General features: G+C 38.1%; 1 protein-coding gene across 1 annotated transcript; it reads right to left on the bottom strand.

The window, feature by feature from the left end:
* Positions 1–10,120: 10,120 nt before the first annotated feature.
* LOC110892578 (extensin-like) lies at positions 10,121–10,492 on the bottom strand. The gene has a single exon (XM_022139735.1). It carries the CDS (start codon positions 10,490–10,492, stop codon positions 10,121–10,123), a length of 372 nt encoding a protein of 123 aa, XP_021995427.1.
* Positions 10,493–23,341: the final 12,849 nt, after the last annotated feature.

A 23,341-nucleotide genomic window follows, 5' to 3' on the forward strand; every position in this document is an offset into this window, starting at 1 on the left:
TTTGGTACACATCGTACCAGCCTGATAAGCCGCTAAGGCTTCAGCCACGCGAGTGTTAATGAGGTCGGTTAACTCAGCCTGAGTCATAGCAATATGGCCACGTCCACCACCGCGGCCCCCACCACGTCCACCATTACGTCCGCCATGTCCGCTCATGATTCTATATATAAGAAAGGAAAGATTCAACATGCAAGTACAAGTAGGAAGCAAGCATTACTATGATCTCCACAGATTTCTACGTTCTAGCATAACATCAACTAACAGAGCGGAATCCTTTTTCACACTTGTCAAGATTCACTGGGACTCACATGCACCCCACATTATTATTATGTGTGCACCCACAATAATAATCTAGTTTGCATGTTCGTCTCAATTCCTCCTAACTCGTGTTAAAGGGCTTCCTAACTTCAAGTAACATGAACAAGAGCGTTACAACACGAAACATGTAAGTTCAAGAAGAGTCCCACTCCTAAAATACGTGACATAGACTGATTGCATAGAAATTCGTGCTGTAGTGTCAATTGTGCATTTAGGTGCAATACGAATCATAAGTAAGTACTAAACATGCTATGCATTAGTAAATAAGAGACGAACCTTGCTGCCTGGAGCTGCGCGTCATGGTCAATGTCGGATCAGTTCAGTTATAGTCTGGTTTTATAAAACATTTTAAAACCAAGTTCACTATAACCAGTGGCTCTGATACCAAACTGTCACACCCCCAAATTACCACCTAGGGAGTGTCCCTGTTAGGCGTGTGACGACTAGCAATGAGCCACCAATTACATTGAATCACAAGTTTAAAATGAAGTTCCATTGTTTAATAATACTGAAATCCCAATCATAAGTTATCCAAAACCATAAGTTCAGCGGAAGCGTAAAGATACCATAAAGTAAATACTAAACGATCATAATAAATAAGTGTTTGATAAGTAAGTCCACAACATGACCATGACCACTCTTGCTCTCCGGTCAACAAGCTTGTCACACCCCTATTTTCCACGTGTCACCGGTGGGCCCGGTGGGGAGTATAGTGACGTAGTTGGCATCATCATAGTCAAACAACACAATATAATAATGCACAGCGGAAGCAAAGATAGATTCATTTCAACTTTAATAGAATGTAATATTAAATATCACTGATAGTTGAAACGGATCCACAGGCGGATCAAAATAAAATAAGATATTGTTCAACAGTTTTATTGTCGTCCAAGCTTGCGAGACTTATTGTGGACGCTCTAGAAGACAGCCAGCCTATTACGTGTAGTACCTGCACTTAACCTTTTGGGAAAATACGTCAGTTTACACTGGTAAATACAAATTAACTGACTCATTTTGAAAAGATTGAAAATTGATTTAAATGCACATGGCATAAAATATTTTTATAACTTGGGATAATTATGCAATATAATCTTGTAAGGGATTTACATGTTACTTATGTGTTCAGTAGCCCGATCCGTAGACCGGGTTAAAGATCAATAGACACACCACAATATAGAGTTATACACTGACGGGTGTACGCCTACACCCCGTGCTCAGGTCGTGGCCATCTCGTAAGATGATGCCAAGGATATCCAGGACATGGTCATTAACCCCCAAAGGCTTTAAGCAATAAAACACCTTCAAAACAAGGTCATCTCAATAAATTTAACCACTATTCGATTAAAGAATTCAATGCCGGACCAAGCGGTATTTTATATACCGTACCACAAGCCCGTATAGGGAAAATAAGTTAAAAGTATTTACCTTGGTAAGTATGAATCACAATTAGCAAGTGAAGGTAGCTTTTACTGGGTCTCCTATTCTGGAACAAAGGTTTATAATAACCCATTAGATTCCTAACGGTTCTTTATTTAAGCCTAAGCTTAGACCGGTTAGTTTTAAGGACGATACGGTTCAAGCGCACGATTAAGTGAAGACCGGATAGAATGTGATTTAGACCCGACAAGTTTGAATACTTGTATAATTTGGGTATGCTAAATACATTCTGGATTTTGAGACAAAAATGATAATGTTTGACCCGTTTCGGTCAATTTATGCAAACTAGTTACATAACCCGAACCGAACGCTAAAAGAGCGTTACGGGTAACCAAAAGAGTCATATGCAAGTTCCCTGAGATAATATGCTTTAAATATGTTATAATATTAGTAAGATAACTTCTATTTTGCCTCATACGGATTTAAACTCAATTTACGCCTTATAAGGGCATTTTGGTCATTTAAAAGATTATAAAAGAGTTAAATTGGAAATCTGAGTTACAGGTCTGATTTATACAGTAAATATACTTAATTTGACATATTATAACAGTAGGGTATGACCCATTTATGAAACTTATCATTTAAAATCGAACTATGCACCTTAGGGGTATTTTGGTAATTTCACAAGGGCTTAAACGGTCAAAACTGGAAACCTGAGTTCAAAAACTTATACTTACTGTTATTTTATAAAAATATGTTAAAAACATCAGTAGGTATAACCCTTATACGCTTAATATGGTTATAGTACATACTATGCGTTAAAAATGCTTAAAAAGGCGATTTAGAGCCGGTTCCGGGTTTTCAAAGGAAAACTGATATTTTGATATTTCCAGAATGCTCAAAATAATTTATTTAACAAATAAAATCAGTAGAAAGAGGTTTGGGGTCAAAAAGATTTATAAAACTCATTTTATGGCCAAAAAGGTCAAAACCGGAATTAACCGAATTAAACTTAGAGACCTATGATACGATCAGCCAAAAATTAAATAAAAATCTTCAAAAATCCCAAAATATTATATAATATCAGTTGGTAAAAAGTTTGGTATCAAAAAGTGGGCTTAAATAGGTTATACGCTAATTACGCCGTTTATGTGACATAAAGCTTTCAATTTACGATATTGAGCATAACTCTAAATCTGGACCTCCAACTGATATCAAATTTTTGGTGCAAGTTTATAAGTCAGTAATAAAGGTTTCTACTCTTTCACTTTTCCAAAAATCACGTTTTATAGCAAAAAGGGCAAAATAGTCATATTTAAGCATAAACCGGTAACATGCATATGAATCGGACAATTGTTGAACCAAGTCTTAAAATCTCAGAGAGTTGCACATAATTAAAAATGGTCCAAAATAAGCTCTAAGGCAGATCTCAAACATGCATGCACGGATCCGAATCGAGAGTCAAAGAAAAAGTCATTTTATAAGACTTTCGGTTCCGATCCGGGTCTATACTAAAAATTGTCGAGTTGATCATGATAAAACATATTCTTACATTCATTACAAAGTTATTTTGATGATCAAACTGATTGCATGTATTCTACATTACTATTTATGCTAGATTTTGCAAAAACACGTTCTGTTGACTTTTTAAGAACAACTTTGACTCGACAATAATCATGCTTAGAGTGGGAATCAGAAAATACCCTTTTGAGGGTTTGTTTCCCACATAAATACCAACTTGTAGGTACTTTCAATTTGAGAAATGACTGAGCCATTTTCGTTTAATCAAAAAGTCAAACTAGAGTTACGACGGATTGACTTTCGGCTAATAATCTAAGTTAGAACGAATTAGAGAAGGTTATGAATACTTACAAGAGTCCTAATGAAGCTTAGAGATCACTATGAAGCAGCCTTGTCGACCAGAAAGCTCCAGAATCCTTCTTGTGAATTTTTGAAAGTTCAAGTGTTCTTGGTTTCTAACTCAAGACTCCATTTATGAAGACATTGATCTGAATTTAAGTTGATTCAGGAGTTGCAAGAGGGTTACAGGTGTCCTAGCATGCATGAAATTCGATTGGTGAGTTTGGGAGGTGGTAAAAGCTGTCATCAACTCGCAAAACGGACCCAAATAGCTGCTGTTCGCGAATTCTGGTGCTGGGCGTGGGTCGCGGCCCGCTTAAGGGTGCCCAGGCGGGCCGCCTGGGGCTTGCAGACCCACAAAACTTGTTTAACATTTGCGATTTGGTCCCTGATCTTCGGTTACGAGGTTTTGGCCATTTATCATGACCCTTAGACTCTCAAACTTGATTTTTAGGAACCTTGGGACATTTACAAACATGGTAAAGTCCTCGGTTTTCTTTGCGCTCACCTGAAAAGTCACGAAATTCGACGTTGATGCTTTTAACCCTTCATGTACGGTTTTGGTCATAACTTTCTCATACGATAACGAAACTTCATGAAATTTTTACCACATATTCTAGTGAGTATATTTTAGCATTACAAAGCTTCGGGTTTGCCAAAAGATCACTCAGAGGTATAAATTCAACATGTTGACACATTTAGCCCCTGTAGTTTGTAATTCCTCACTTTCTTACATTTTCCGCTTTGTATGATCCATGATTTAACCGTTTGAGACTATAAACATTATGTAGGGTTATTTTAGAGCCTATCTTTCCATTGTTGACACTTTGGACCCTTATAATTCCATAGTTTCACTGTTTGTCAACTTTAGTCCCTCTAAAGTATGTTTTCACATATCCAAAGCTTATGCCACGTGTCAATACATTATTGGACGTAAATTTCCGAGGTGTTACATCCTCACCCCCTTAAAAGAAATCTCGACCTCGAGATATACTCGAACAAATGAGGGTATTTTTCTTTCATTGTGGATTCTACCTCCCAGGTGTATTCGGGACCTCTACGGGCATCCCACTTGACCTTAACAATAGGTATGTACTTTCTTCGGAGCTTCTTCACTTGTCGATCCTCAATCGACAATGGTTTTTCCACAAACTTCAAGCTTTCATCTATGTGTACATCTGTATGCGGTATGACCAGTGATTCGTCAGCGAAACACTTCTTCAGATTACAGATGTGGAACACATTATGTATAGCGCTAAGTTCTTCAGGCAAGTTTAACTTGTAAGCAACTGATCCGACGCGTTCGATAACCTCAAAAGGTCCTATGTATCTCGGGCTCAGCTTACCTTTCTTACCAAATCGCATCACTCCCTTCTAGGGTGATACCTTAAGCAATACTTTGTCACCTACTTCGAATTGAAAAGGCTTACGCTTTGGATCCGCATAACTTTTCTGCCTATCCCTGGCAGCTTTCAAACGATCGCGAATTTGGACAATCTTGTCCGTCGTCTCAAAAATAATCTCTGGTCCTGTTAGTTGGACATCTCCAACTTCCGCCCAACAAATAGGCGATCTACACTTTCTACTGTATAGGGCCTCAAAAGGCGCAGCTCTTATGCTGGTGTGGTAGCTATTGTTGTAGGAGAATTCAATTAGTGGTAGGTTCTTATCCCAACTACCACCCAAGTCGATCGCACATGCACGTAGCATGTCTTCCAAAGTTTGAATAGTACGCTCGCTTTGACCATCAGTCTATGGATGATAAGCCGTACTAAAATTTAAACGAGTGCCCAAGGATTGTTGGAAACTCTTCCAAAAATGTGACGTATATCTAGTATCTCTATCAGAGATAATAGATACGGGTATACCATGCAGCGCTACAATCTTATCAACATACAATTGAGCTAACATGTCAGAGCTGTAAGTTTCCTTAATGGGAAGAAAATGTGCTGACTTGGTTAGCCTATCTACTATAACCCATATAGTATCGTTTCCCTTCCTTGTCTTGGGTAATTTGGTGATAAAATCCATTGTCACCATCTCCCACTTCCATGTGGGAATTTCAGGTTGTTGAAGCAAACCTGACGGCTTCTGGTGCTCAGCTTTGACTTGCGCACAAGTCAGACATTTAGCTACATGCTCAGCTACAGACTTCTTCAAACCAATCCACCAGTAGTTTGCCTTTAGATCCTGGTACATCTTATCAGCTCCAGGATGAACGGAATATTTGGAGCTGTGGGCTTCCTGGAGGATAACATCTCGAAGTCCTCCATAAACAGGAACCCATATTCGCCCATTCAGTCTTAAGATTCCATCCTTGTCATAGGATAACTGCTCCTCTGTTACTCCTAGCTTTTCTTCAGGATAGTTAGCTTCCAACACAGCTTCCTTCTGTGCAGCTAACACCCTTTCGTTCAAATTATTCCTTATCTCTATGCGCTTGGCATGTATTCTTATCGGCTTCACTCTTTCTTTTCTGCTTAAGGCGTCAGCAACTACATTTGCCTTGCCTGGATGGTATCTTATCTCACAGTCGTAATCATTTAAAGTTTCCATCCATCGTCTTTGTCGCATGTTCAAGTCCTTCTGATTGAACAAATGTTGAAGGCTCTTGTGATCCGAATAGATTACACACTTGGTCCCATACAAGTAGTGTCTCCAAAGTTTCAGTGCAAATACAACGGCACCCAGTTCCAAGTCGTGGGTGGTGTAGTTTTTCTCGTGCACCTTTAGTTGTCGTGAAGCGTAGGCAATGACCTTGCCTCTCTGCATGAGTACACAGCCCATGCCAGTGTGTGACGCATCGCAATACACCACAAATTCTTCTATACCATCGGGCAATGTTAACACTGGTGCATTGCTTAACTTCTTCTTCAAAACGTCAAAGGATTCCTGCTGCTTAGGGCCCCAATCAAACTTGATCTTCTTACATGTCAACGAAGTTAGGGGCGCAGCAATCCTTGAGAAATTTTCGATGAATCGCCTATAGTATCCTGCTAATCCTAGAAAACTGCGAATCTCGGTAGGTGTCTTTGGCTCTTGCCAATTCATAACTGCTTCTACCTTAGCGGGATCTACTTGGATACCACGCTCACTTACCACATGTCCAAGGAATTGGACTTCTCGAAGCCAAAATTCGCACTTTGAAAATTTGGCATAGAGTTTCTCATGATGTAGAAGTTTGAGAATACAACGAAGGTGTTTCTCGTGGTCAGCCTGGTTCTTTGAGTAGATAAGGATGTCGTCAATAAAGACGATGACGAATTTATCCAGATAAGGCTTGCAGACGCGATTCATGAGATCCATGAATGCGGCTGGTGCGTTAGTGAGCCCAAAAGGCATCACTAGGAACTCGTAATGTCCATAACGAGTCCTAAACGCTATCTTGTGCACATCTTCATCCTTGACCTTTAACTGATGATAGCCTGACCTCAGGTTGATCTTTGAAAAGTAGCTTGCCCCTTGCAATTGATCGAACAGGTCGTCGATTCTAGGCAAAGGATACCTATTCTTGATAGTGACTTTATTAAGCTCACGGTAATCGATGCACAGACGCATCGATCCATCCTTCTTTTTGACAAACAAGATTGGCGCTCCCCAAGAGACGAGCTAGGTCTAATAAAACCTTTAGCTAACAGATCATCCAATTGCGTCCTTAACTCCTTCATCTCCGTTGGTGCCAACCTATATGGCGCTCTCGCTACAGGCGCCGCACCCGGAATGATGTCAATTCGAAACTCCACTTGCCTATCCGGCGGTAAGCCAGGTAGTTCTTCCGGAAACACTTCAGGGTATTCCGAAATGACAGGGATATCTTCAATCTTCGGCTTTGGCTCATCAACAATAACCTGTGCCATGTAAATGACACAACCTTTCTGCAGACATCTGGATGCCTTGAGCATGGACACTTGCTCAGGCAACCCATGCTGGGTATCTCCTTGGATAGTGAGTGACTCACCGGACGGAGTTTTAACTACTACTTGCTTTCTGTTGCACACAATCTGGGCTTGGTTGTGTGACAACCAATCCATACCTATCACTACATCAAAACCGGCTAGCTTAAAGGGAAGTAAGGATAATGGAAAAGAGTGATTCCTAATGGATATAACACATCCATCTAAAACGGTTGAGGCGGTTTCTATGGTTCCATCAGCTAATTCCACCTCATACTTCACACTTAAGGCCTTTACAGGCAATTTTAACAACTCATAGAATTTATTATCTACAAAAGACTTATCTGCTCCAGAGTCAAACAATACTCTAGCAAAAACATCATTTACAAGAAAAGTACCTGTAATAACGTTGTTATCTTGAACTGCTTCCTTAGCGTCCATCTTGAAGACTCTTGCATTGGTCTTCTTTCCATCATCAGTTTTCTTAGCGTTCTTTGGGCAATTAGACTTAATGTGCCCCTTCTCGTTGCAACCGTAACATGTTGCATCCTTCAGACCCTTACACTTCAAAGTCGTATGATCCGTAGATTTGCAGATTCCACAGGGTCTCGTGAGGGACTGCGATTTCGACTCTAAGTGACACTTCCCAAAATGGTTTTTCTTACAGGTTTTGCATTTGGGCTTATCCCCTGATTGTTGCCACTCTCTCTTAAATCCCGACCCTTTCCTGTGGTCGTTATTCCCTCGGTGTCTCTTCTCCGATCTCCGTGAGGTATCGTCCTCACGTTTCCTCTTATTCTCTTCCGAGTTCTTAAGTGCTCTCAATCTGACTACATCCTGGGTGAGAGAGAGAGATAGATCAGTTACTGATCTGAACGTTGTAGGCCTCGATGCCTTAACACTTGCCTTAATCTCAGGTGCCAAACCCCCAATAAAACGGGCAATCCTTTTCGGTTCTGGGGTTACCAGGTAGGGAACCATTCGAGATAGAGTATTGAAAGTGGTGAGGTATGCCTGACAGTCTAGATTCTTCATCACCAAGGATACGAAGTCTGACTCGATCCTTTCAACTTCATGTTGTGGGCAAAAATTTTCTTTAATAAGGGCTACGAACTGATCCCAAGACATACTGTAAAGTGTGGCCTTTCCGGCAGCTTGTAAGAGAGATTTCCACCACGCCAGTGCGTCCCCTTTGAATGATTGGGATAAGTACTTCACTACATCCCGATCAGCACACCCGCTGATATCTACAACTGTATCCATTTCGTCTAACCAGGTCATGCAGTCGACCGCTCCCTTCTCCCCAGTAAAGTCTCTGGGTTTACATGAGACGAAGTATTTATACGTACAGGACTTACTGTGCGATTCATGTTTCTGCTTGATCTCCTTTTTCGGGATACTGCTGTGGTTAGAGGAGTGATTATCCTCATCATTCTTCTTTAGCTCGTCTTTCTTAGATGCATCCTTCTTAGAGAGTGGTTTGGTATGAGCCTCAGAATGATCCTTGGTCTTGGAATGTGGCGCGGACCGGGCCCTACTTCGGGTCCTATTTGGTTCACTATATTGCCTTTCAATGGCTTTGGCAACAGCATTTTCTACTAATGCTTGTAGCTCCGCACCAGTTATATGTATTCTAGTGTTATCTGGTCCTTCCTCGGAGTGACTGTTTACTTCTTCAGACTTAGCCATGTGGTTTTAGGTGCTACATAAAAGTAAGGACAAGGTCTATTTAGAAGCCTAAACAGTGTTATCGTTCTTGACGATTTATTAACCATGGTAAATAAAAGCCATATTAGTTAATTTGTTAATTTCATTCAGGACTTTTTATTAGTTACTTTACCCTCGAATGAAATATATGTTGGCACAATAGGCCTAGTCACTTGGACAAATTCTAAATTTGATTTTAGATTCTATAGGATTAAAATTTTAATAATTAAAACAATCAATCCTTTTCTTGGCAGGGGGTCTATAAACCACGGCTGTCTTTTTGTTTTATATGACATTAATTATAACCCGTAGGCATTATGTCTCAATCAAATATATATATATATATATATATAGAATATAAATTTTTGGATAATTTAATAAAAGGGTGACATGTGTGATTTTGCGGATCACACTAGCCAAGAATGCTAACATGTTTACAGATGTTAACAGAGATTGAATCTTTTTAACAGGTTCTACCATATTGGCCAGGTCTTTAATATGACATTCAAGCTAGGTTTTACCTTTTTAAGATTCTTATTATTAAAATGGTAAATTAAAATAATAATTGCTATTTTTCATTTATTCGTATATTATATTTGTGCATATAATTTAAAAATGAAAAACTTAAATTAACCATTTCAAATAGAATTAACTAACAAAAGTTTGCCCTAAACGGGACTTTTACTCAAATAACATACCCACGCAGGGGCTAATACTAACAAACAAACCCACGCAGGGGTCAAACAGAAACAACATACCCACCCAGGGGTAGAACAGAAAGGAAAAACATACCCACGCAGGGGCAGAGTACAGAAATAAATGTCCTCGCATGGACATGATTAAATAACTAGCAAACAAAGGATTTAGTAGTCCTTCTTGCCTTTTCCCTTGATCAAATCCACCATCTTCTTAAACATCCCACGATTATGCCGACGCTCTTCCCGTAACTCATGCCGCATCTCACGTCACACATCATTTATCCCTTGAAGGATTTCTTGAACTTGTGGCGGCGACATCATCGGTGCCGGCGGTGGTATCTGATATTGCGGTGGTTGAGGAGGCTGCGGCTGCTGATATCCATATGATGGGTATCCATAGGTCGGTTGTCCCGTAGCCCAGGGACCTCCAAAAGTACCTTCCGGATTGAGAGAGTTGTAGTTCGCAGCTACCCAGTAGGGATCCTCTGTATAGTTATAACCTGGGGGAAAAGTCGGCTCGAAGGGGTTATATGCGGCCGCGCTAGTATAAGCGGGGATTGGGTTCCCAAAATCCTGTGGTGGTGGTGGCGCGATTGGCGCAGATGTTACCTTTGAGACGGGGTGTGAAGATTCTCCCATCTCTAGTTCTTCATGAAGTGGCGAGTATCGGCTGCTACCTGAATGTGGAAGGGTGCCGATGCGTATTCCCCCTCGTGTGGACATCCGTGCGTTCCTTCCTCTTCGCCTCGGAGGCGGAGGAGGCAAAACCGGAGGTGGTGGCGGCGGTGGAGTGACCACGTTACACCAGAAATCCTCAGAGGGGTCCTGCTGCTGCTGTGGCTGCTGCTGAGGCTGCTGCTGGGAGTGCAAGGGAGAGCTGTGATGCGACTGGTGCAGGGGAGAGTTATGGTAACTAGGGGTAAATACCCAATCATGCTGCTTGAATCTCTCCTCATAACTGTCGGGACCATGGTAAGGTGATCCCACAAACGGTGACCCATCTGAAATCTCGATGGGGTGGTTCGGTGTTCCGGACGGTGGCATGGAAGGATCGGTATCCTCATCGATATCCATCTCGTTGCCACCCGGAAAGTGGTCTTCCGGTCCAAGTGGGTTATGACCCATTGGTTCTCCCAAGTAATCATCAGGGTTGAACAGGCCCTGAAAGACAGGTGCTGGGTAATCAAAAGGTGATTGGTGGTTCTGGAGAGGTATGTAGGATTGATGGGAGTTGTGGGGCTCATTTTCTGAATGAGGCCCAAAGGAGTGTGGGACAGAAGGTGAGGTACTCAGTGAGTGCCTTGCGGGTTCAGCAAAAGATCTCCACAGATTTTGAGCATCTGTGTTATGGGAGCCTGAAGGTGTTCGCCTGTGCGAAGGCCCGGCTTCATGGTCGTGTGAGGTTGCGTATGCTCCTTGTCCCCTTCCTCTTCCTCTCATACGTGGCAGCATTTTGGTGAACCTGTCAAAAATCAAACAAGTGACACAACAAAATATATATAAGACAAAGTTAGAAAATAAAACAAATTTTGGATATTTCCTAAGTTCTTTGTCTAGACTCGAGAATCGAGGAATGTGCAACTGTGTAACTGAGATTAAACACAGAAGGCTAGTGTTTAATTCACTCAGCGTTGGCTTTGATACCAACTTGTCACACCCCTATTTTCCACGTGTCACCGGTGGGCCCGGTGGGGAGTATAGTGACGTAGTTGGCATCATCATAGTCAAACAACACAATATAATAATGCACAGCGGAAGCAAAGATAGATTCATTTCAACTTTAATAGAAAGTAATATTAAATATCACTGATAGTTGAAACGGATCCACAGGCGGATCAAAATAAAATAAGATATTGTTCAACAGTTTTATTTTCGTCCAAGCTTGCGAGACTTATTGTGGACGCTCTAGAAGACAACCAGCCTATTACGTGTAGTACCTGCACTTAACCTTTTGGGAAAATACGTCAGTTTACACTGGTAAATACAAATTAACTGACTCATTTTGAAAAGATTGAAAATTGATTTAAATGCACATGGCATAAAATATTTTTATAACTTGGGATAATTATACAATATAATCTTGTAAGGGATTTACATGTTACTTATGCGTTCAGTAGCCCGATCCGTAGACCGGGTTAAAGATCAATAGACACACCACAATATAGAGTTATACACTGACGGGTGTACGCCTACACCCCGTGCTCAGGTCGTGGCCATCTCGTAAGATGATGCCAAGGATATCCGGGACATGGTCATTAACCCCCCAAAGGCTTTAAGCAATAAAACACCTTCAAAACAAGGTCATCTCAATAAATTTAACCACTATTCGATTAAAGAATTCAATGCCGGACCAAGCGGTATTTTATATACCGTACCCCAAGCCCGTATAGGGAAAATAAGTTAAAAGTATTTACCTTGGTAAGTATGAATCACAATTAGCAAGTGAAGGTAGCTTTTACTGGGTCTCCTATTCTGGAACAAAGGTTTATAATAACCCATTAGATTCCTAACAGGTCTTTATTTAAGCCTAAGCTTAGACCGGTTAGTTTTAAGGACGATACGGTTCAAGCGCACGATTAAGCGAAGACCGGATAGAATGTGATTTAGACCCGACAAGTTTGAATACTTGTATAATTTGGGTATGCTAAATACATTCTGGATTTTGAGACAAAAAGGATAATGTTTGACCCGTTTCGGTCAATTTATGCAAACTAGTTACATAACCCGAACCGAACGCTAAAAGAGCGTTACGGGTAACCACAAGAGTCATATGCAATTTATGCCTCATACGGATTTAAACTCAATTTACGCCTTATAAGGGCATTTTGGTCATTTAAAAGATTATAAAAGAGTTAAATTGGAAATCTGAGTTACAGGTCTGATTTATACAGTAAATATACTTAATTTGACATATTATAACAGTAGGGTATGACCCATTTATGAAACTTATCATTTAAAATCGAACTATGCACCTTAGGGGTATTTTGGTAATTTCACAAGGGCTTAAACGGTCAAAACTGGAAACCTGAGTTCAAAAACTTATACTTACTGTTATTTTATAAAAATATGTTAAAAACATCAGTAGGTATAACCCTTATACGCTTAATATGGTTATAGTACATACTATGCGTTAAAAATGCTTAAAAAGGCGATTTAGAGCCGGTTCCGGGTTTTCAAAGGAAAACTGATATTTTGATATTTCCAGAATGCTCAAAATAATTTATTTAACAAATAAAATCAGTAGAAAGAGGTTTGGGGTCAAAAAGATTTATAAAACTCATTTTATGGCCAAAAAGGTCAAAACCGGAATTAACCGAATTAAACTTAGAGACCTATGATACGATCAGCCAAAAATTAAATAAAAATCTTCAAAAATCCCAAAATATTATATAATATCAGTTGGTAAAAAGTTTGGTATCAAAAAGTGGGCTTAAATAGGTTATACGCTAATTACGCCGTTTATGTGACATAAAGCTTTCAATTTACGATATTGAGCATAACTCTAAATCTGGACCTCCAACTGATATCAAATTTTTGGTGCAAGTTTATAAGTCAGTAATAAAGGTTTCTACTCTTTCACTTTTCCAAAAATCACGTTTTATAGCAAAAAGGGCAAAATAGTCATATTTAAGCATAAACCGGTAACATGCATATGAATCGGACAAGTGTTGAACCAAGTCTTAAAATCTCAGAGAGTTGCACATAATTAAAAATGGTCCAAAATAAGCTCTAAGGCAGATCTCAAACATGCATGCACGGATCCGAATCGAGAGTCAAAGAAAAAGTCATTTTATAAGACTTTCGGTTCCGATGTCGAGTTGATCATGATAAAACATATTCTTACATTCATTACAAAGTTATTTTGATGATCAAACTGATTGCATGTATTCTACATTACTATTTATGCTAGATTTTGCAAAAACACGTTCTGTTGACTTTTTAAGAACAACTTTGACTCGACAATAATCATGCTTAGAGTGGGAATCAGAAAATACCCTTTTGAGGGTTTGTTTCCCACATAAATACCAACTTGTAGGTACTTTCAATTTGAGAAATGACTGAGCCATTTTCGTTTAATCAAAAAGTCAACCTAGAGTTACGACGGATTGACTTTCGGCTAATAATCTAAGTTAGAACGAATTAGAGAAGGTTATGAATACTTACAAGAGTCCTAATGAAGCTTAGAGATCACTATGAAGCAGCCTTGTCGACCAGAAAGCTCCAGAATCCTTCTTGTGAATTTTTGAAAGTTCAAGTGTTCTTGGTTTCTAACTCAAGACTCCATTTATGAAGACTTTGATCTGAATTTAAGTTGATTCAGGAATTGTAAGAGGGTTACAGGTGTCCTAGCATGCATGAAATTCGATTGGTGAGTTTGGGAGGTGGTAAAAGCTGTCATCAACTCGCAAAACGGACCCAAATAGCTGTTGTTCGCGAATTCTGGTGCTGGGCGTGGGTCGCGGCCCGCTTAAGGGTGCCCAGGCGGGCCGCCTGGGGCTTGCAGACCCACAAAACTTGTTTAACATTTGCGATTTGGTCCCTGATCTTCGGTTACGAGGTTTTGGCCATTTATCTTGACCCTTAGACTCTCAAACTTGATTTTTAGGAACCTTGGGACATTTACAAACATGGTAAAGTCCTCGGTTTTCTTTGCGCTCACCCGAAAAGTCACGAAATTCGACGTTGACGCTTTTAACCCTTCGTGTACGGTTTTGGTCATAACTTTCTCATACGATAACGAAACTTCATGAAATTTTTACCACATATTCTAGTGAGTATATTTTAGCATTACAAAGCTTCGGGTTTGCCAAAAGATTACTCAGAGGTATAAATTCAACATGTTGACACATTTAGCCCCTGTAGTTTGTAATTCCTCACTTTCTTACATTTTCCGCTTTGTATGATCCATGATTTAACCGTTTGAGACTATAAACAATATGTAGGGTTGTTTTAGAGCCTATTTTTCCATTGTTGACACTTTGGACCCTTATAATTCCATAGTTTCACTGTTTGTCAACTTTAGTCCCTCTAAAGTATGTTTTCACATATCCAAAGCTTATGCCACGTGTCAATACATTATTGGACGTAAATTTCCGAGGTGTTACAAAGCTCCTGTTCTAATCACCTAACGACCTGCGAGCATGTAACGAGTGTATCAGACAAAGCTGGCGAGTTCACAGTTTAAGAAAACGTTTATTACCAGTTGTATGTAAAACAGTTCATTAACCAATGCAAGTAATATTGTTAATATCTCAATTCCGAACAAGACGGCTCCTGAAGTACATGACTGCCCTTTCCCACGTACTCCTATCCAGTACTGGGCCCGACTGGGTCATTAGTTCACATCAGTCCTCTCTAGGAGCGGTGTGAGGGTGCCAAACCTAAGTAGCGCTACCAACTAATACCCGTTACCCTCCAGGTAACATAATAAGGGACTTACAAAAGACGATAGGTGAGAATATTAACCAATATACCCGTTTTTACCCAAAAGACTTATCCCTCCACGGGATACCCACTGACTGTCCCCAACCACTGGGACGCATGCTCGAATGTAGTGAACTCACCTTCGGTTTGCTCGGTTAGACTTAGTGCTTGTTTAACAGTTAACCAATCGAATCCTACCGGGTTTACAGAGGCAGTTAGTTCCATGTATTCACGTATTTGTTCACATGTAAAGTTCAAACGTATTCATGTAACACATATTGACACATACAACATGCAAGTACTCTGACCATAGTCTATTCACAATGCAAATTAATGTATCACACTCACTTGACATTCGGATTATAAGTGTTCCACGTTGCCATATTTCCGATTAACACACAATATGTTATCTAGGCTCGGTTCATCCTATAGCTCCCGAATCAACCGGCCCAGCCGTTAAACCCGTTCAGTTGGGCCGTTCCATTCATTTAACCCAACTGGTGCACCCGGCCCATTAACCCAATTCAACGGATTCACTAATTAACTTGAATCGGCCCCCCCAAACCAACCTACCAGGCTTCGTATGATTAATTATATTTGATACAATTTCATGCGGCCCAACTAGCATCCTTACCCATTGTTTTTGATTGATCCAGTAACAACCAAGACCCAATCAACACAATTTAATGTGATAATTAATTGTATGACTTATCTTATAATCATACCCTCAATTAAGGCAATGTGTCAGACTGTTTCACATCCTAGAAATCAGTTCCTTGACTTTTATAACAATCACCACTAACAATATTTAATCATAAGCAAATCGAATATTGTGGATGTTCCAATTTAAGGTATCAATTCATCACATATTCCTATCAAAATAATCTGAATTCCATGTACAATCATCAATTAACAGCGTTCAACATTCAAACTCTCAATATACATTAGCACACTAGCTTGACCAAGATTATCATATGAGGATTAATATGAACATGCTTACACCAAATCGTAACCCTTCTTACGGCATTATTGCATTAACAGTGGTTATTTAATCAAGATCAATCATGACTTGGTTTGTTTCATATCATTCAACTAACATAAAGAACCATCATTATTCACATTACTCTTAATACTTATAAACCACACAATAATTCATAACCGGATCAGCCAACCTACCATTTACCGGATCATGTCCATCGCAATATATGCTACTCGGATCACAAAGATCCTCGCAGCCCAGCACTCGATTCATGTGACTATTGATCAAAATAATGCTATTCATGTACATGGTTCTTGATCGTACAGTATATGTTATATTGCACACAGATTTCACTTAAACACGCATTCATTAAAACAACCAACCTACTTAAACAATCGTAAGGAATACTAACCAGAAGATCAATGAGAATATGGTGATGAAGATCACGACGGGGGGGGGGGGGATCTGCCACCGAAACCGTGCAACCAGGGAAGTCTAGGGTTTATTTTTTAATATGATGCGTTGAATGACAATGGGAACCCAAAGATGTTACGTACCTTCGATTATAAAGCCACTAACAAATGGGTCGGTCCAAATAATACACATAATGGTTGGGCTATCATGTTATGCAACACAAGGTAGGCCAAGATCTAGTTCAACGAAATAAGAACAAGCAAAAGTGTAATGAGTTCGGGCGGCCCGTGCCGGTTTTAATGTGTAAGAGTGTGGCCCTAAAGATGTGCGGCCCAACATCACAATTATCAAGTTGTCGTATTTGTAAGTTCAACGGAGTTATATAACAATAACGAATTGAAATTTAGTATCACGAAATTAAACGTCGCTAACCTTGAGAATGCGGGTTGTCACATGGAAGCTATTATCAACTCCTTTCTTTAAATCTATAAGTTTAGCTGATGCAGACATGAAGCGTATTCAAATGGCTCAAAACGTGATTGCATTCAAATGCTTGGAACCAATGGTTCCAGCTGAAGTCTGCTGTATCTAGTTGCAAAGGCCGATTACAATGTTTATCAAAAGCTAACTAAACAATAACCACATACTCAGAATATATAGTTCAACCATAAAAAATATTATTGTATTTGTATGACCTGTTGTTAATCGTTACCTGACCCTCGATGTGTAGATTATGAGCCCATAAACAAACATATATCATTATTAACCTAGGGGATAAAAAGCATTTATGTTTGGCAGAGTATTATGAGCTAATTTCACTAGGTTAAAAAGCATTTATGTTTGGCAGAGTTTTATGAGCTGATATTTGTGCAATATAATCTTATACAGAGTTAAAAAATATGAATACCCCGATCTTACAAATGGTGATGAACGAGTTTTTTTATTGAAATTACTAATTACTATGGTTGTGAGTAACAAGTTGATTGTTAATTTAGGTAATGGGGATTTCCTTGTCATCAGTATGTATCTGTGGTAGAAGAAGAAAGAGTTTCATGTATGAGAACCAACTTAAGAGTTATTACTTATTAGTTATTATAAAGGAAGATATGTTCTTGCTTATAAAGGTGAAGTTAGAATTGATGACAACGTTATCGGAGAAAGGTCTGGTGGCAAGAAGAAAGACTTTCAGGTATGAGTTTCAGTTTTATATATAGATATATAGATCATTATAGTGTCGGTGTATAACATTTCAATATGCTAAGCGTAATGGTTATTAATGTTTTGGTTGAATTTTATAGGCGTAGAGAGGAAACTGCTGGAGAGATGGAGGCTTGCAAGCGATGTAACTGTAAGAAATCCAAGTTTTTGAGGCTGTATGTAACTTTGTTGAAGAAGCAACCAGTGAGAGTGTTTTGGTGGAAAACTTGGAGGGGTCGGTGATGTTGTCGAGGTTGTTAGGAAATGCAAAGTGATAGCATTTCCTGACAACTCTCGACAATGTCACCAACCTCCTAATCTGAGCGTGACCCTCTGAAAATATAAATGTTTTGCAACTTCACCATGAATAGAGAAGAAAGAGACAGTTGGGTTTCTAGCTCCAGTTGTGTTGCAGCCGAATCAACGGCAAATTCAGCAGCAATAGTTGTTGATGCATGAATATGAAGATTGAATTTGTGAGGTTCAGTTAATAATCGACTGATTGAAATAATATTATTTATTGTATTCACCATTGTTAAACCAAAATGATTGAATTTGTGAGGTTCAGGAATATGAAGATTGAATTTGTGAGGTTCAGCAGCAGCAGTTGTTGATTCAGCAGCAGTAGCAGTAGTTGTTGATGTAAGTGAGTTTTGTAAAGGTTTGCGAGTTGAAATAAAATTATTTATTGTATTCACAATTGTTAAACCGATTGTGCTTTATGTTTATGATTTGAACTTGTGATAATTTGTGCCTAATAATCGACTGATTGAACGGATTTTGATTTTTAATTAAGTTTATTAATGTGAACCAAAAGTTTTGGTAAACCAAGGTATGTGCTCTCACATATTCTTGGTTCAAATTAATTTCATGGGATGATAACATCTTCATTTTAATATTCTTGGTTCAAATTAATTTCATGGGATGATAACATCTTCACAAGATCAGAAGACCTGTGATATGCTAGCTGATCTGCAAATTAAAATAAAAAATGAAATTGGATGGAAGAAGGGGAGAGAACGAGATATTCTAGGAAGTGTTAATTGTAATGTTTAATTTTTAGTTTTTATTATTTTTCAAAATCATAATTTTGTAATACTATGGTTTATTATTGAATGAATGAAGAAAATTCAAACTTTGATAAGTTTTACAGTACTGAAAAATAATCTAAAGAGTATTGGGATTGAACCCTATCAGAGGAACAAATAATTAAAGCCAAAACTGGTTCACAACAGTGGATTTATCATAAGCAGTAGTTTACACCAGGCTTTCCCCTTGAAAGTGTTTATAACATCTGATGTCCTCTATCCACTGTCTCTATACAACAGTTGCTGTCCTTCAAACTGCTGATGAAGTCCTGAAGACTGTTAAGGATTAAACACTGGTGGTTCAATCTACTGATGCTATCCAAGTACTGCTGTTGATTAAAGTACTGCCCACTTAAGGACTGATCAACTTTGAAGAAACCACTGGGTGTCAAACATCAGTGCTTGACATGCAACAATGGAAGGAAGAAGCAGTAGTTTAGTTTGTCACTTATATTGTATAGAATCGGTGGTTAAGGTTAGCAATGTTTGAAACCACTGTTCGGCTAAAATAGTGTTGTTAATGATATTTTTTGGCGCTGTCGTGGAAACCTTCTCAGGTGGATTTGATAACTTGTGCCTAAATTCAGTAACTGTATGGTGTATAGAGTTTTCTTATTACTATTAATCATTCATCATAAGCAGTAGTTTACACCAGGCTTTCCCCTTGAAAGTGTTTATAACATCTGATGTCCTCTATCCACTGTCTCTATACAACAGTTGCTGTCCTTCAAACTGCTGATGAAGCCCTGAAGACTATTAAGGATTAAACACTGCTGGTTCAATCTACTGATGCTATATAAGTACTGCTGTTGATTAAAGTAGTGCCCACTCAAGAGCTGATCAACTTTGAAGAAACCACTGAATGTCAAACATCAGTGCTTGACATGCAACAATGGAAGGAAGAAGCAGTAGTTTAGTTTGTCACTGTTCGGTTAAAATAGTGTTGTTAATGATATGTTTTGAAACCATTTTTGGGTTAACACTGTTTGAAACTACTGTTGATTTAAGGACATGTTTGAAACCAATGTTTTAAGCCAAAAGTTTTTTAACAACACTAAGTATAATTCAGCAATCTATCATTTTTTGTATCTTCAATGGTCACACAACTTGAATCGTCAAATCATAACATTGAGAGCAGCCCATTAACAAATATTACAAACTGTATTCTCTATAGAGTTTTCTTATAACTATTAATCATTCATTGAATGTTGATTTATCTATTGTAACTGATGAAAGGAGGACATCTTCCAGAAGAGTTGCGTATTACAGAAAATGTTGATCCAGTTGGTTCTCTCATATCATTCACATAACCTGATATTTAAGGAGAGTTGTTGATGAAAGTTGTATTGGCATTGTTAATATTTTTTTATAACAAATTATTAAAGCCTAAATTGTATATTAAATTTAAAGTTTTAATACATACAATACAGAGACAAAACGTCATACCAACTTCGTAGACTTGACGGAACTTACAGACTAGATAACAAAAGACTGTAACATACAATACAGAGACAAAACATCATACCACCACAAGCAATTGTGGATCTTTACTGACGGTGCACTTCGGAATGTAGCAGATATGAATGAATATAACCCCAGTGTAGCTAATTACATATCTGCCACTTGGGTTATATTCATTCATATGAATGAATATAACGCCAGTGTAGCTCTTAGATTTTCCCTGAAATTCCAGAGTTCGCTAATTACATATCTACCACTGGGGTTATATTCATTCATATGCAATTGATCGTTTTGATCAGTCACTTCCTTATGTGCACTGTACTATCTTCTAGGAGGTTGTCAAGTGTTCTCGCCTTGGTGTTTTGCGTAACTTTACATCCACAGCCATTCTGTACAAATTTTTCACAAAAAACATCACAAACAAACCTGAATAAAGCAAAACAAATCAACCCTCTGTTTTTCAAAGCAAAACAAACAAAACAAACAAACATAACAAAGCAGAACAAAAAAAAACAAACAAACAGAACAAAACAAAACAAAACAGAACAAAAACAGAACAAACAAACCTGAAAAACTGAAAGCAAAATACCCAAATCAACCCATTCACAAATAAGTGATTATCATCATCATACGACATTCAGATTATCAAAGAACTGATTATCAAAAACTGATTATAAAAAATTGATTATCAAAAATTGATTCACAAATAACTGATTATCATCATTATCATCATGCGGCATTCAGATTATCATTATCAAAAACTGAAACCTAAATACCCAAATCAACCCTCTGTTTTTTCAAAAAAAAACATTCACATAAAACTGATTATCATCATCATCATGCGGCATTCAGATTATCATTATCAAAAACTGAAACAAAATACCCAAATCAACCCTCTGTTTTTAACAAAAACATCACAAATATCAAAAATATATATAGATAAGAAGATGATTCAAACCTCTATTTTCAAGATGAAGATGGATGAAGATGATGAAGATCTGTGTTGACTGTTGAGAGTTGAGAGAGATATTTGGAGATTTTTTAGAGAAGTGTGATGATGATAATGATCGGTGATGATGTTAGTCATTTCATACAACTTATAACAGTCAAGTTGCATTTTTGGAGAAGTGTGATGATGACAAGGAGATTAAACTAAAAAATAATTATCCATAAGCAATTAAACTAAATAATATTTAGTAGGAGGATTATATATAAATTAATTAGAAAAGATTAAACTAAAATAATACTTATCTATTAAACATGGTCTAATATAGTATAAATAGAACTAAAGACCAAAATTTAAATGATATATCTTAATCTGATGTAAATCTGCCTATGTTACGGGTATTAAGGGATAAGGGTATTAAGGAATATTAAGGGATAAGGGTATTAAGGACATTTCAGACATGTCTTCAACAAATCTAATCCATATTTGATAGAAGGGTTTTAACGGGCCTACAAAATCTAATCCATTAGTAATCTTAACTGGATCAAATATAAGGGGCTTTATTGAACTGTTTAATAACATTAGGTTATTTGAATTAGGTCAGGCTTTAATTATTAGACAATATAAAATTAGGTCATGCTTTCAGTTTAGACAAGAAATTTTGAGTTAGTTAGCTAATTTCTATATCAAACATGAACTAAATACAAACAATTTAAATGATGTATTATAATCTATTTCGATGGTTATTAAAACTACCCGTGTGGTCACACATACTGTCTTCAACATTACTTTATAAAGATATAGAAATAAAGACCAAAATTTAAATGATATATTATAATCTGTTTTTTAGTATTTGATTTCGATCATTACTAAACCTACCCGTGTGGTTACACGGGTACTACACCTAGTATAGGATTAAATCCGGACCCCACCATTAAGTAAATACCATGACCTTGAACACTATGTGTTGATCACCTAGAATCTCATAAATTCTGATCACATGAGCCATTAAGTACGAACATATACTCGATCTACTTATATGCGGACCATATAAGGTCTCATCATGTGCGGACGTATAACAATCAAACAGAACAAGTGCAGACAATCAAACTCCAAACATACAAGTGCGGATGGTTAAGAAATAAGTAAGTGCGGACGAACATCAAATGCTTAAGTACAGACCTTAGGGAAATACATAACTGCGAATCCTTTGATGAACAACAAGTTCGGACAATTAGCATTTTATTCAAGTTCGGACACTAGGCTACCTATTAAGTGCGAACTCCTATAACCCTTGATAAGTCCGGACGGTTTTCTAATTAATAAGTTCGGATCATACAAGACTTTAAGTGCGGATAACCAAACTAGTCTCTTATGTGTGGACAATAGAAAATTAATCCAAGTGCGGACAGTAGGGAATTAATATGTGCAGACCTTCTTATAATTTACAAATTCGGACATGTATCCTCATCAACATGTGCGGACCCCTTTTAATCAGGTTAAGTGTGGACAATGTTCAAATTAACAAATGCTGACATAGACTTGTGACTTCACAAAGTCTGACAACAATCAGGGATTTCATTCTTCAAGGTTTCTATGAATAGAAACCCCCAAATGCACAGAAATCAATAATGTCAGGCATCAAATCAATCAATCTAGTAGTGTTATCATACGACAAATATAAACAACCATTGCACGATCATTTGTCTAAATCACGTATTCACTAGCATAATCAATCACACACAATCAATTGTTTGGATATCTAGGGTTTGTATAAATCAAAAGAACAAGATTAACAACACAACATATAATCTTAAACACTTACCTCTGGTTGAATCTAAATGAATTGAACATCAAGAATTGATGTATATGAACTTGTGAAGCCAAGGATGATTGAAGAAGGATTAGAGATGATCAGGGAATGGTGGAAATGTCGTACAGTGAGTGAGATTATGGGGAAATTCTAGGGTTTTGAGTAG

Source organism: Helianthus annuus, chromosome 12, assembly GCF_002127325.2.
Source record: "Helianthus annuus cultivar XRQ/B chromosome 12, HanXRQr2.0-SUNRISE, whole genome shotgun sequence".
Taxonomy (NCBI): Eukaryota; Viridiplantae; Streptophyta; class Magnoliopsida; order Asterales; family Asteraceae; genus Helianthus; species Helianthus annuus.